The sequence below is a fragment of the Fopius arisanus genome, unplaced genomic scaffold, assembly GCF_000806365.1.
Source record: "Fopius arisanus strain USDA-PBARC FA_bdor unplaced genomic scaffold, ASM80636v1 scaffold00027, whole genome shotgun sequence".
NCBI classification, from domain to species: Eukaryota; Metazoa; Arthropoda; class Insecta; order Hymenoptera; family Braconidae; genus Fopius; species Fopius arisanus.
In genome coordinates, this window is record NW_011887766.1 from 990,381 (window position 1) to 1,005,100 (window position 14,720).

At 37.8% G+C, this 14,720-nt stretch overlaps 3 protein-coding genes across 8 annotated transcripts; 1 reads left to right on the plus strand and 2 right to left on the minus strand.

Moving 5' to 3' along the window:
• Nucleotides 1–7,077: 7,077 nt before the first annotated feature.
• Set (NAP domain-containing protein SET) lies at nucleotides 7,078–9,956 on the minus strand. 4 transcript variants are annotated; one of them, XM_011302405.1, is made up of 4 exons: nucleotides 9,599–9,956; nucleotides 9,101–9,305; nucleotides 8,809–9,005; nucleotides 7,078–8,701 (listed from the first exon to the last, which is right to left on the minus strand). In XM_011302405.1, the coding sequence occupies exons 1-4, from the start codon at nucleotides 9,851–9,853 to the stop codon at nucleotides 8,429–8,431; spliced, it is 930 nt and encodes a 309-aa protein (XP_011300707.1). In that variant the 5' UTR covers nucleotides 9,854–9,956; the 3' UTR covers nucleotides 7,078–8,428. The 4 variants fall into 4 exon arrangements, with proteins under 4 accessions (XP_011300707.1, XP_011300710.1, XP_011300709.1 ...); XM_011302408.1 differs by having other exon boundaries at nucleotides 9,116–9,305; nucleotides 9,599–9,955; XM_011302407.1 differs by having other exon boundaries at nucleotides 8,809–9,014; nucleotides 9,116–9,305; nucleotides 9,599–9,955.
• An 83-nt stretch (nucleotides 9,957–10,039) lies between these two features.
• On the plus strand, nucleotides 10,040–12,729 carry Mettl3 (methyltransferase like 3). Of its 3 annotated transcripts, XR_892049.1 has the most exons (5): nucleotides 10,040–10,558; nucleotides 10,637–10,838; nucleotides 10,878–11,423; nucleotides 11,610–12,537; nucleotides 12,668–12,729. XR_892049.1 is itself a non-coding variant. In XM_011302410.1 (4 exons), the coding sequence occupies exons 1-4, from the start codon at nucleotides 10,396–10,398 to the stop codon at nucleotides 12,394–12,396; spliced, it is 1,698 nt and encodes a 565-aa protein (XP_011300712.1). In that variant the 5' UTR covers nucleotides 10,040–10,395; the 3' UTR covers nucleotides 12,397–12,551. The 3 variants fall into 3 exon arrangements, 2 of the variants coding, with proteins under 2 accessions (XP_011300712.1, XP_011300713.1); XM_011302410.1 differs by lacking the exon at nucleotides 12,668–12,729 and having other exon boundaries at nucleotides 11,610–12,551; XM_011302411.1 differs by lacking the exon at nucleotides 12,668–12,729 and having other exon boundaries at nucleotides 10,905–11,423; nucleotides 11,610–12,551.
• LOC105265101 (rho guanine nucleotide exchange factor 3-like) lies at nucleotides 12,592–14,631 on the minus strand. Its single transcript, XM_011302409.1, has 3 exons — nucleotides 14,276–14,631; nucleotides 13,944–14,185; nucleotides 12,592–13,829 (listed from the first exon to the last, which is right to left on the minus strand). Exons 1-3 carry the CDS (start codon nucleotides 14,339–14,341, stop codon nucleotides 12,674–12,676), a joined length of 1,464 nt encoding a protein of 487 aa, XP_011300711.1. The 5' UTR covers nucleotides 14,342–14,631; the 3' UTR covers nucleotides 12,592–12,673.
• Nucleotides 14,632–14,720: the final 89 nt, after the last annotated feature.

Genomic DNA, 14,720 nt, shown 5'->3' on the forward strand with positions numbered 1-14,720 from the left:
CCCCCCCCATCCTCTTGCCACGTAAATAAAAATTTTTCACCAAATATTCTCGACAGTTGCTACTTCGATGTGCAGTGCACAAAGTGAGAAAATATTTGTTTGGCATCTCCAAGAGTTGAATACGAATACCGTACGTGATGCACCGATGTTTGAGCGCCTGTTTCTCAGGAGAAAGAATGACGATAAGAACTGGCATCGATCGAGAAGGAGCAAGAAAAAAAAAAGGAATGCGGAAAGGAAAGGTGAGCTGCTTCCCCAGAGAGAGTCGGTGTTTCCGGTTGTACGAGCCGACAACGTCAAATTCGACATATAAATAACCAGCCAGGTATAGTGAACCTGCAGTGGTGTATAGTAAATAAACTGGAGCTCGTGGGATGTAAAGGCCTGCCATTGACTGGCAGATTTCTCCATTGAACAAGCCACCGGAAATGATGGCCTATCCGCAGAACTGCAAAGATGACTCGGGAAACTCGGGAATGAAAGCTCGCAGATTTATTCATGTAAACGGGTAAGCAAACTGAGAAAATAGTAAATTCATATTGCAAATATGAAAATAGTCGGCAACAACTTACGCTTGCGGCAACTTGGATTTTCTGGTTTGTCGTACTCATCGGATTCAACGGCAATGACGGATTCTCGATGAATTTTACTTAACGTTTGTGTCATCGGCAGAAATCGGCTTGGATAGCGAGATGAGACATAAATTTTTCTATTTCACTTTCGGATAATTCAAAGTTTCGGTGTAATTTCAAACTCAACGGCTGATTATTAAAATTATCCAAGGAGTATTGATTTACATCTTGGAAGCTATTCGAGTTGACGTTCCTATAGCTATAGCTATATACCCGGTAGAGAAGTGAACAATAGTTATACTTCAAGTTCACTATCCACTGTCCAATTTGCCTTTGTTTCAAGTGCGTTTCAACTCGGAATTTGGAAACCATTTCCGCAGGATTGAAACGTGCTCTAGTGTTACATATTCGTTTTTAAATAACGAGATACATAAATGTAAGTTCAGGATTTTCAAGGCTTCAATATTCGGCAGTCTGCCGATAATGAAATGAAAAAACTGCTTTTTATTTGAAAAATCGCTCCTCCAATATATAAATAATGAAGCCTCGAATATGTGGGTTGTATACATTATTCGTCATGAATTTGTGACCCTATAGGAAGCCACTACTGATATTTACTTGACTGGCATATTTCATTTCAGAATATATTTCAGGTCGACCGATGAGGGTTCACTTGATATCCTCTGTCTCTATCGAAGTTGTTAGCTTTTTCATGGATCTCTAGACCTTATTGGTAGAACATGTTACGAATTCGAATAAATTGAGGATTTTTCAATGGAATCGAAAAATTAATGGAGTGAATTTATCGCATTGATAGAATTATTATTAGACAAATATCTGTTTGAACAGCGGATGAAACGTAAATTGAAAACTAATTGGTAAGTTGTAATATTCGCGCGGTTCACCGCAGTCATATTAGGCAATCCCTGCCGCGGAACCCCATTTCTTCTCCCACAATCCCACATAAGCTTTTGAATTCTCATCGCAGAAATTTGCGTATCGTATTTGATGTGTAAAACAAAAAGTGCATGTAGACCAAAGCTCTACGAATTTGCATCGTTCATTTTTCTTTCAACACTCAATCTCCGCCGAGGAAATGGAGAACATTCAGTTTTTATTTATTCGCTCTCGCCAGTGTTTTTGTTTGTTGAGTCGTCTGTATTTTGCAAATTCAAAAATAGACCAGGGGAGGTTTACAAGGATTTTAGTACTAGTTTCAGTTTTCTAACATGTCGAAAGCAATCTCTACGAGCATCTTTCCAATCTTTTATTCGAGGAACTTTTTATAAAATGTAAGAGCGACCAACTTTTCACTGGGTGTTCCATCGCTTTTGTTCAATGTTCTCTGTTGGAATTTCTGGAAACAATTTTTACTCACGGTTTTTATGGAATTTTTTAAACTTTCGAACATTTGAACATTTGAACATTTTGGAAAATGAAAATGGAGTTGATATGCACACCCAACTCTTGTGTAGGTACTTGTGCAATTAAAAATTAATCATAACAGCTGCGAGTTATCAAACTCCAACAAAATGTTTTCCCAATCATTGTTATTATCAACAGAACGTATTCCAGTTGCACCAATTGTATCAACACTCTTTGGAAACGTATAAACATGCCACAATTCCGCTCCAAATACAAACGTCAAACAAAACGAGTGGTATTCCCGCTATGAAAATTAGTCTGGAAATTTTAAAGTAAGAGTAAATTCAATCCATCTTATTTTTGGTCTATCAAATTTTCCACTAATGTTTTTCCCGACAACGCACTCATGCCTGCGGCCCTCTAAAATGAAAAGAGCACAGCTCACCGAGTTGTGGGGATAAAAAACTTTGGAACGATAGCATTGGACAAATATTGATGCAACTATTGAGAGCTGTGAGCGAGCAAAACGTTGAGGTAACAGTGCGAGTGAGCAAAAGCAAAAATAGAAAAAATCGTTTGGTGCAAGCGAGCAGGTACACCAGTGGATTTTTCCCCGCCCACTGCGGTAACAAGATATATCCACATCTCATATGTTGGTCGGCTGGAGGCATTGGATGGACTGAGACTGCCAACGGGGATGCCGTTGAGAGGGAAAGCCGAAAGCTTTGCAGACGAGGATGGTCTGCCCCAGGTAAACATCCGACCAGACTGCTGTTCCCAAAAAATCACCCACGGCTATATCCATATCGTTCTCCATGCATCAATCGCTATTACCATCAGATCGAGACCCTGTGGCTAAGTATTTTTCAAATACGAAAAATTCTTACCAATGTTTACGTTGAATCATTGTGAAAACGGTTAAAAATACATGAAGATATGAAGTTTTTATGCCTCACACGGATGATAGTCAATAAAAATAAGAAAATGTCACGGAATATCTTCCACAACTTCTATAATTGTTTGAATTTTTTGTGGGTATTTCTCTAAGTGACAGATGCATTAGTTAATTTTTAACATGCACTACTTGATTCCACTTTCACATTGAATTTTCCAAGCAATTAATCACAATTTAATTATAATTATGACTACCGTGATTATGATATAGACTTCATTATAATTACACTCGATGATAATTGAATTTAAAGTATTATTATTATCATTGAAATTATAATTTAATATGAAGGATTGTTGAAATGATTGCTGAGTTTTTTCAATAATGATTTAATCGTCGGGAATAATACATTCTCATCATAATCAATCCGTACATTTTGTCAATACTATTATGTTTTGATGTCAATCGTGATGCTTTCAAACTTTCAAAATCCATTCAACTGTAAAACCCAAACACTCCAAAAGATCTGACGAATATCATGTTTGATGTTTTCATTTCCAAGAACCATGTGGATTGCCACAGTAACTCCATGAATTCGCTATCACCACGAGCTTCTATCGATTCTACATTAATATTTCATTAAATGCGTATTCCGGGGAGAGCTATTTATGCCTCATGTACCAATGCTCGCATTATATCATGAATTTAAATTGTATATGGTAGAATAACTCGCAATAATTCGGCGATTACATGGTGCACGGCTGTACTAGGAGTAATCGTTTCCAACTCGCACTAGTGCTCGCAATGCAATTTTCATAGGGAAAGCCGTACCAGGTTCATTGAGAGAATTCGAAACCTAAATGTTACCCCGGTTCTTGCACTTAATTTATTTCGAATGAATGTACTCTTATGTACACACAGAAAACACTATACTTAAAATAGAATATTTAAAGCATAATTTATTCCGGGATTTCTGATCTCGTACATCGTCAGATTGAAAACGTAAATATGATGCGCTAAAACCACGTTAATTGCGCCCAGAAATTTGTAAATTATGACAGTTATGTCGTAAATTATGAGGTCGATTCCGCAAATTACGATTCCAAACTCGTAACTTACGAGAACTATGTCGTGAATTACAAGATTCGACCTCGTGAATTACATGCTTGGCCCCATATTTTACGACCTCAAACTTGTAATTTACGTGGTCGTATCTTGTAATTCATGAAATGGGTCCCCGTAAGTTACGAGTTTGGAAGCGTAATTTACGGGATCGACTGCATAATTTACACCATAACAATCGTAATTTAAAAATATTTAAATCCCGTATTTTAAGTATAGTGTTTTCTGCGTGTAGATGATTATTTCAACCTGCAGCGGTCCTCATCGACGGGTAAATAAATATCACTACGTATCATATGCAAATGGAAGATTTAATTAGGAGCGGGATGAATCTACTGAATTAAAGATTTCATTGCAACGAAAAGGTAAACAATGAACAGATAGTGTTACCAGGGTTGTCACAAGTTTCGTGCATTTGTTCGCTGAACGTATAATTAGTGAAGTAATAGATCCATATAACGTCGGATCAGCCTATCCTTCTCTTCTATTATATCCTATTCATCAGGAAATACAGGGGAACATATCGTCGATTCTCGAATTCTGTGCACGTTGTTGGTGCTGTCAATTAGTTCTCGCGAGCTGGTGGAATTTTTTGCTGGAATTTTCATGAGACTGCTGTTTCAGCATTTGAAAAAGTCAAGTTCTACTATTACAGTTTTTGCTTTGATTTTTTCGTTCAGTATATCCAGTTAAGTATATCTTGAATTTGGAGGGCTTTAACTATAATGATTTAATGTTCGTTAAGTGCAGACTAAAAATATTACACAATCTTTTCAAGACGAGGGGAAAGAATAGTCAGTTCATCATGTTATTCACGATTTTTTATAATTTCTTTGGCGTTGACAGGTCTCTAGATATTTGATAGGAATTAATAGAACTGGATCGTCTCAGTCATCAATTAGCTATTAACCTTGATAAATCATGAGGACATGGGGGAGCCAGTTCTTACTATGGCACAAATGGTCTAGGGTATTCTAATTTTTTATATCGGCCTTTTATTTAAATTGAAAAGAGTGCCACTCTTCTAAGTTGTTCGTAAGTATTCAGTTCACACATAACCGTATCTTGATAACACTGTAACGCCCGCTTCATAAATAGGGACCTAGAAGCAAAAATTCACTGAGACCCTTGGGAAATTAGCGGGCATAGAATGAAAATTTAATGGGTGGTGCAGTGACTGCGACAGTAATTTTTTTACTTCCAGCAGAGTATAGCTTCGAATTTTCTCCAAAAAGTAAACTTTCTACAAAAATCAACTGGTGATTTTTTGACTGAGGCGGCTCTAAATTTTTTTTCAATATTATAATATTACTCCTCGGAATATTCCCAAAAAATATTACAAGCCATAATATTATAGTGTAAATCGATTACTTCGCGAGTCTTGGAGAAACAAACCTGACACTTCAAGCCACGATTATTAAAGAAACAAACAACTTTGAAATTGTCTTCGTCGAGATTCAATTCATGGTTTAATTTTTCATATTTTCGGCGCCCTTTGCATACAAGTCATTTGTGAATGGTCTTCGTGTTGAACTATCGGTTCATCTAACTCCATTTGAATTACGAGACAATGGAACAGGAAAAATAATGGATGTCAAGGGAATTTCAAAAGAAAATTAATCGAGAGAAATATCAGAACGCCTCAAATCAGGATTTTAAAATTAGAAAAGGGAATTGAAATTGTATTTTGTGAGGGCTGTCGATGGAATGTGATAAGAGAACATTGAAAAATGATCATACAGGGAAACATAACGACGGAACCGTTGTGCGTTTATGACAGGTGAGCTCGTAAATTATTCTACATTCGTAGAGTTTTACCTATAATTCGGTTATGCGATTAGATTGCCGTTTAATTTATTTTTTAAGAACCTCCATTGAAATTTGAACAAAATGTTACAATAAAATAGCAGTAAAAGTGATAATTGAAAAATGAATGCAATTGAGTACTAAATTTCACAATATTATGGACATTTAGTTGTAAAGTTCTGCGCGAATTCATCAGTAGATTGAAATTCATTTTTGGGTTTTGCTTTTCATAGAATTTAATTGCTCACCGGGTGTATCGTGGAACACGGAGGTAATAAAGTGTGGAAACTGAAAGGTACGCGAAAACAGTAATTGAGAAACGGCACTATAACGAAATTCTACTGTATTTCAAATGAATTTCTTATCCCGGGCATCAAATTGAGTTTTTCGGATAAGTATGCATATAAGAATCGTGGAATAGGAAACTACTACATGAATACCTGAAATTCAATTTTTCGCCTGGTGAATTGAAATCTAATCTACTTTAATTTATCCTCTCTCTTATTCTCTTTCAATGCAGCAGAAAATAAAGTACGCTCATCGAAAAATAGTATTTTTCACGCCTAGGACGGAAAAAGTGAATCTGACGAATGCGGCTATAACGGATATAACGCGCATGAGTCACAATCACTTCTTTCGCCGTGGCTATGATGCTATTTTATGTCATTGTGGCTGAAAACGCGTCTTTATTCGAGCGAAGAGAGGTTAGATACGTGTTTTACCGGCCGCGACGACATAATAGTATTTTTCACGCCTAGGACGGAAAAAGGGAATCTGACGAATGCGACTTTATAGTCCGAGTCGGAGACGAGGATTATAACGCTCATGAGTCAGAATCACTTTTTTCGCCGTGGCTATGATGCTATTTTATGTGATTGTGACCGAAAACGCGTTTTTATCCGAGCGAAGCGAGGTTAGAAACGCGTTTTACCGGCGCAATGGCATAAAGAGTATTACTATGACAGGATAAAGAAACAATTGTGTAGATAATTTATCGGTACGACCGGCAAAGCACATAACCCTCTCATATGAATCTAGAATCTAAATAGACAGCTAGACTACCTACATGACCGCCCTATTTTTTTCACTATTTTTTTCATTATATTTTCACACGATAAAGTAATCAATGAAATTAAATAAAAATATAATTCAATAGAATGATAATTCGAAGTACTTGAAATATTTCAAAGAAAGATCAAATATGCAACTTAATTTGGAAAAAATATACGACTGAAAAGAGCTATTTGAAATTCATATCTGTACCATGAATTCAGGATGAAACAGGCTGGATTATATTCAGTAAATAGAATGCAATTCACGTTATAGTACTCAAAGTATTTTATTCACAGAATTTGTGTATAAATATGAATCTATGAATTTTTACATGAAAGAAATTGACATATTTCAACCTTTCGGGATTTAAAAAAATAAATGGCAAGTATTGGGACGAGAAGAATCATTTCGAACAATTACGAAAGATAACGTGAGGTCCAAACGAATATTTTCTATTAATGATTCTCTACTGATTTTTTACTGTAAATATTGATTTCTCAGGACCAATCAGAGTATATAATTTTATTTTGCCCAACAGAAAATGGCCACATATATATTCCTGGAAAGTTAAAATAATGATCGAGGTAAGTCCGAATGAAATTTCATCGAGAGATTATCGGACATTTAGATTCGATGGATTCAAATAAAAATTTGAGTTGTCTGAATTACACATATTATGCATCCCTTGACTGCAGTTTTATAAAAACTTATATTCCTTATCACCTTTTAAATGTCACTAAGAAAATGAATTAAAAAATCCACGATACGGGAACTAATGCCAATGACTCGATAGCTAAAATCTATTGCAGGAGCAATTGGCGCCTGTGAAAATAAAGTAACCTTTACTCACAAACATATAACTTAAAAATTACTGAAATATTTCCTCATGAATTGATAATTTGATAAATATACAATAACAAAAAAATTACTTGATAATGATGAAATTATCTGGTTAAGTGGTGTGTGTTTGTGTTATGAGACCAAGTCAATATGTATCTCTGAAAAGGAATAAAAAATAGTAAACTGGAAGAGAAACCCGAGGCGTTAAGAACGTTATCTTCTAAAAGAATAATCAAATGACAATAATTCAGGAAAATTAAACTCCGACTTATCACGTATATACAATATCGTCAAAGTGGTCTCTTCAAGAATAAATTTTTTTTTTCTAAAATCAAAACAATGAGATATGGAAAGAAAATTGTTACCAAAATTGTAACTGATTGAATCGCATTCATGCGCCTCGTTCGTCTTTTGCTTTTATGATTGCGTACTTAGTTTTTTTTTCTTTCGAATAGATGATTCCGAGAGGATTGAGAGTACTGACAGAGAATCCCTGCCCAGTGCCTTTTCGCTTAATTGTATTCTATGCTATTTATCAATATAATTATCATGTAACAAGTTCCAGGCAAAGACTCTCAGGTCTCACTCACTGACCTCCGCCAAAACTCAAAGTAATTTGTTTGTTTGTTTATTTTTTCGTTTTTCTTTTTTTGTAAAAAAATCTTGTGCTGATTTTCTCTGTTCTTCATGCGGTGGAGAATTGCTCTGCTATTGAGAATTAACTGAATCAACCAACAGTCGATTCGTGACAGATGATATCTGTCAGCGTTCAGAGACTTTATTCAGGTTCTTCGCCATCTGCCTCTTGATCGCCTTCGTCATCACCGAGCAAATCATCCTCGTCATTACCCCCTTCATCCTCGTCCTCCATGTCGCCGTCATCCTCTACCACCACTATGCTGTCGTCTGCCTCCTCACCCTCACCAACGTCGTCTCCCTCTTCTCCAGCAACATCTTCCTCGTCTTCTTCTTCTTCCTCACTGTCACCGTCCACCTCCTCTCCTTCGCCCTCGATACCATTTTCCACGTCCATATCAGGTGCCAGGTAATACTGTAAATTATACATTTTTTACATGAAAAACATGGTAGAGTAATTTCTTTGTGATGATTGTACTCATGAGTCGAGAAAATCTGGTGAAGATCAGTAAAATGACTGACCTGCAGTGGATTTGGCCACATGTCATCCTTAATTAACTCCGCAATATCATCAGAACTTGGATCGCCATGATCCGTGAACCAATCAAAAAATGACCTGTGACCAAGCGGCCTTTTGCGTTCTTTAAGTTGGGCTTTTCCCTTTGCTCTCTTGGTTAAATCAGCTCCATCCTTCCAGCGTATTGGTGTACTCTGAGAAGCTGGATCCCCTGCAATGATGCAGGAGTTCTCCATGAAGGACATTCTCTCCCAACAAAACACCCCAACCAACTTCAAAATAATCCATCATAAATACCTAATCCCCACTCACCAGATGATCCCAAATGGAATTCTTTAGTGAGCACCTCATTCTCGAAATACGGATTCTCATCGAAGTAGAAATTGATTCTGTACCCAGACTTGATGTCCTCAAACTCCTCGACCTCGAGTTTATTGAGATACCGAAGTGCATCCTCCTCGTCCTCCTCCAGTATCTCAGCTATTTTCTTATTATTAACAAACTATGGAATACAGTTAAGAAAAATCTGGAAACGTATTTAAAAAATCATGGCTACGAGAGTGGTAAAATACCCGGTGATTAGCAACAATAAAAATTCGAAAAAATTTTAAAAACTTAAAACCGGCGGGACAATCACTGCGTAGAGTATTGCAAAAATCTATATATAGTGATACAAGATGGCGGTATCACACCGGTAGACGCCGGTCCGGTCGCCAAGTGTCAAATATGAGCGAAAAAATCTACAAAGATGCCAACCCCTCTCCCTCCAACTTCCACCAATAAACAAAAGGATACAGCTGTTAACCAAAAATTGGGTATCCTCTTGATGATATCATTCCGCTTCTGGAAATACGGTTTTCGTAGCTTGTTGTATTTTTTCTCCACCTCGAGTATCTCATCGCTGGCCTTCTCATTCAGTCCATCGATTTGATTCTGACAACCGTCAATTTCCTCAAGAGTCTTCTGTATTTCAACGTCATAATCACGCGTATCATTTCCATCTCCCGCACTGTCCTCCACCTTCTTCAACTTCTTCGTAGGCGAGGACATATTAATATCTACTTTGTTTAAAAAAATTTCTCAATACACTAGTTACCACTGTGGAACACAGTCAGCCACCACCGCCACCACTCGCTGTACACACGTACACACATACACTGCCAAATGCAGACTCTCTCTCATATAAGCTCTCACAATTTTCATGGCGCGCAATCCGCCGTTTTGGGCATTACCTAATTGATTTTATAAAGAGGGGAAAGTGGCTGAGATATTGCAAGAGAGAATTTAGACTTCAGAGACATGGTGGCGGGTTAATGAAGAATTTCATTAGGAGACTGTGTTACCCCCAGAGTGCACTCAGGTCCACTAGTTGATAAGTACGATAAGTACAAAAGTCCAACAATTGCAGATTGTTTCAATGATTTCATTTGTGTGTATTTCGTTGATTGATATGTATTGTTGTTGACACTGTTAAGTTTTTATTTGACGATGACCTGATAATGACGATAATGATGACGACTTTTTATTTCATGACTTAGTGAATTGTGTTGTTGCACCTTTAATTTCAATGTTTCTAACCTTGTAACGTAAATATGTCAGACGCCTTCGAAGAGATTCAAGCTATAAAGATCAAGCGAAATAGCTTACGTGAGAAATTGCAGAAGAGAAAACGAGAGAGGAATGAATTATTTACTTTGACGACTCTACCTACGATTACGACTAGTGCATTGATTACTAAGACTGTTATAGTGAATGGTGAATGCTTCATTCTTTATTTATTTATTTTCTTTTTTTTTATTTTTATTGCTCATTGTTCGTTTTTTGTTGAAACAGAAGCCGATGCTCCATCAGGACATCACTCGAAATACAATGAATATGAGAGGGATATTCTGAGTATTCTTCATGTAACTCTTCCTGACAGTCCAATCACGTCAGCTGACCTCAGTGTTCAATTGAGGAAGAATTTGAGTGCTGATGTACTTCATAGCGATGTGAAGGCTATTCTAGAGAGATTGGCAGCGCAGGATGTTATTAAGTAAATTAGTTGATTCATTGTTTTTTTATTTTATTCTAGTTTTCCATTAATTACCAATCATTTCAGAATGAAAGAAGTGACTGAGGATGGTGTTCTGGGTTACACAGTCCTCACTATTCTAAACACCCAAAGTAAAACCGAAGAAACCTTGATCAACCATACCCCGGACATTGGACCCCGCGAGAAAACTGACGATACTGACGAGCCTGAGGAGGAAGACATTGATGGACCACCGGAGAAGCATCCCAAACAGGAGCAGAAAAATGCTGAGGACATCATGTCTCTCATTCTCATGCCCACAATTAGAGAGAAAGAGAGTAAAAAAGTTGGCGAGCAAATTCTTGATCTTCTATCCAAACAAACATCCAAAGAAAAATCACTGGCTGAGAGGTTTAGGTCTCAGGGAGGAGCTCAGGTGATGGAGTTCTGTCCCCACGGTACCAGGGTCGACTGCACCAAGTTGAATGGTGGAACAACAACTAAATGCAAAAAGTTACATTTCAAAAAAATTATTCAGGGACACACGGATGAATCTTTAGGTGACTGCAGCTTTTTGAATACTTGTTTTCACATGGATACTTGCAAGTGAGTCAGAACAATAATAACACTTTATCATTACAGAAATTCTGTCCAATTTTTCTAGTTTCTCATTAAATTTCATATCTGTTCATATATTATTTCGAACGGACGAATAGTTGGTTTATGACAATAAATGTTAACAGTATCTTTTGCAATCTTCTTATCAACTCAAGTTGTGCATTCATCTCACAGATATGTACACTACGAAGTAGACGGTTCAATAGCACTTTCCAAAGAATCCTCAATCGATTCAGAAAGCGGAAATCCTCCCAATACAATGACCAAAGCCTCAGAAACTCAGGGATCAGTGTCATCACCAGGATCAGGCACAGAACTTACTCTCTACCCTCCTCAGTGGATCCAATGTGACCTGAGATACCTAGACATGACAGTTCTCGGAAAATTCGCTGTGATAATGGCTGATCCTCCTTGGGACATTCACATGGAATTGCCCTATGGCACAATGTCTGACGACGAAATGCGTCAGTTAGGGATTCCAGCCCTTCAGGACGAGGGTTTACTCTTCCTCTGGGTAACTGGCCGAGCTATGGAGCTCGGCAGGGAGTGCCTCCAACTGTGGGGTTATGAAAGAGTCGATGAGATCATCTGGGTAAAAACGAATCAACTCCAAAGGATCATCAGGACAGGGAGAACTGGACACTGGCTCAATCATGGCAAGGAACATTGCCTCGTCGGTATGAAAGGCAACCCTAGGATCAACAAAGGCCTCGATTCTGATGTTATTGTCGCTGAAGTACGTGCAACCAGTCACAAACCCGACGAAATTTACGGTATCATCGAGAGGATGAGTCCTAGTACGAGAAAAATCGAATTGTTTGGCAGACCACACAATGTTCAACCTAATTGGATAACTCTGGGGAATCAGGTCGATGGGGTACATCTGATCGATCCAGTTCTCATCAAAGCCTTCAGAAAACGCTATCCAGACGGAAATTCAATGAAACCTAATAAATCTTAAGATTATTCAAGTGGGAAAAGTTGCGACCATAAAATTTGATAATTCTTTCAACGAATATCAATCGTTAATTGATTTCATAACAGAAATTGTGCCACTTTAAAAATCTCCAATTCCACTCTAACGATTCATCAATAAAATAACGTAAGGAATTTTTACTTAAATGGACTGATAAATTGCAAGAACATATTTGCTTAATTACACCTTAAAAATTATTCTTTAATTTTGTATAATTATTTATATAAGATTATATAAAAAATATTTATCTCAACAGAGATCTTTAGATTGGACGTTCCCGAACGGTTCTTTTGGACACTTGCTTATTACGTAAAACCCGAGAGATGGAAAAGTCTCCATTAGAGTCCTTATTGTCCTTATCAACAGGTTTTTCACTTTTCAAGACTCTTGGAGCACGATGTACCTTCTCGAAAGCGTCCATCCAATGCCTTTTATCGTGTTCATCTCTCAGGACAAACGAATGCTCCCCAATTTTGAAGGCACAGCCATTTCCCTCGCAGTCAGTCTGGACTTTCAATTGAGCTTTCGGAATGACTAATCGCGTTAGATTATAATTCTTCACTCTGGAGCGCACAACTCGACGAGTGAAGGCTAGACAGGTATCGAACAAAAAACAGTGAAGTTTTAATCCCTTGGCATCCTTCAGCTGTCCTTCAGTAATTAATTCTACAGCTTCGATTATGCACCCTTCAGGATCATACTCCTCTTTTACATTAATTTTCGATCTTGCTAACTCACACTCGGCATCGCCCATGGCCCTATCAATTCTTTCCAATAATTTAGAGAGTTCAATTTTTGCTTCTTCTAGCAGGGAACGATCCTCATGTCCCGTTGGTGTCCTCTTTAATATCTCGTTCACCAGAAGAGGATATTTCACCACTCGAGATCTAGCAGTATCCAGATACGTCCACAAATCGACGGCCTTCGGTGACTCCATTCTCCTCTTCAAGAATTCTTGGAATTTCTTGTTTCTCAAACGTTTTTCATCGAGAATGTGTCTCGCCAAGATCTGGGACTTGCATTTCTCTACGTAGGGATCTACCAGTGTTGGAAGCCATTCGAGTAAAGTTGGACCGATGATATCTGTGAAACCGGAAGAGTCTCTCAGCTCCACCAGATCATCTCGTAACTTGCTGTGAACGTGGACGAGCATATCGAGATCACCAAAGAGTGTCCGAAGCTCGGAGGGAGTGAATATGTCAGTCATTTGGAGGGGTTCGTAGTACGTCTCCTTCAGGGTGATGAGATCGTTCAGAAGAATATTCTCACCGCAATACAGCTCGTATATTGCTTCTTGACGTTTAACCTCGGTTCTGCCTAGATTACTGGGCCTTGGGGAAGCTTCGCAATATCCCGCAACGTCTGTTACCCAGCTACGAATCGCTAAGTTGCCTGCACGTTCACATATACTTCTTGTTCTGCACAAGAAAACAAAAAAATTGTGTAATTCCCCTCATTGACATCGAAATAGTATAGCTCTCAATATATTTTACATTGATGTTTCTCCTAAATTAGTCAACAACGATTCTCACCTCTTGCTTGGTCCAGCATTCATCTCCTCATCAATCATTGATATCGAATTGTTCTGCTGAAATCCAAAGGACCTTTGTAATACATTACTCAATCTGCCAGTAGTCGTAGATGAAGATAACAGATTCGTAGCGAATTCAGTTATTCTCCGACGTTTTTTCCTCTTCATCATCGTAGAATCCAACGATATATCCATGGAACTAATACTGATTGCATCACTCTTAGTTCTTTTTCTCGAGGACCTCTGTATAATAATCCCAATAATAATTCAAAAGTCATTTAATTAAACCATTCAAAACTATGCATTTTTTAATAAAGAAGTATGAATTCTCACCTGCCAAAACCTCTTGCGAGGCTCTTGGAACGTCTCGTCCAGATTTTCATCGAATTCATCTGTCATTTTCGTTGTAAATTCCCACGAATTCTCAAACGAAAATAGATTCCCCAGGTGATGCCATGACAAACAGATTAATGTTCACGCTCTTTATCGATATCTTATCGATGTTAATCGTAGATAAATCACTTCTACCACAATATCCAATCTATAACTTGCAGCCAAAGATCGATAGGCATCAGATAAATATAATAATTCCACGAAAAACGGTATTAACCCTGTGATTTACGAGTGAGGAAAGAGGAGCAGGTGTCGTTTAGAGCTTGTCTTTTCAAAAACGGCCATGGAACAACTCCAACTGCCATAACCTAATGATCAAGAGGCAGAGGCACATACATTTCATCCTGGCTCTCCCGACCAATCAGTCACGAGTATTTGACCGATC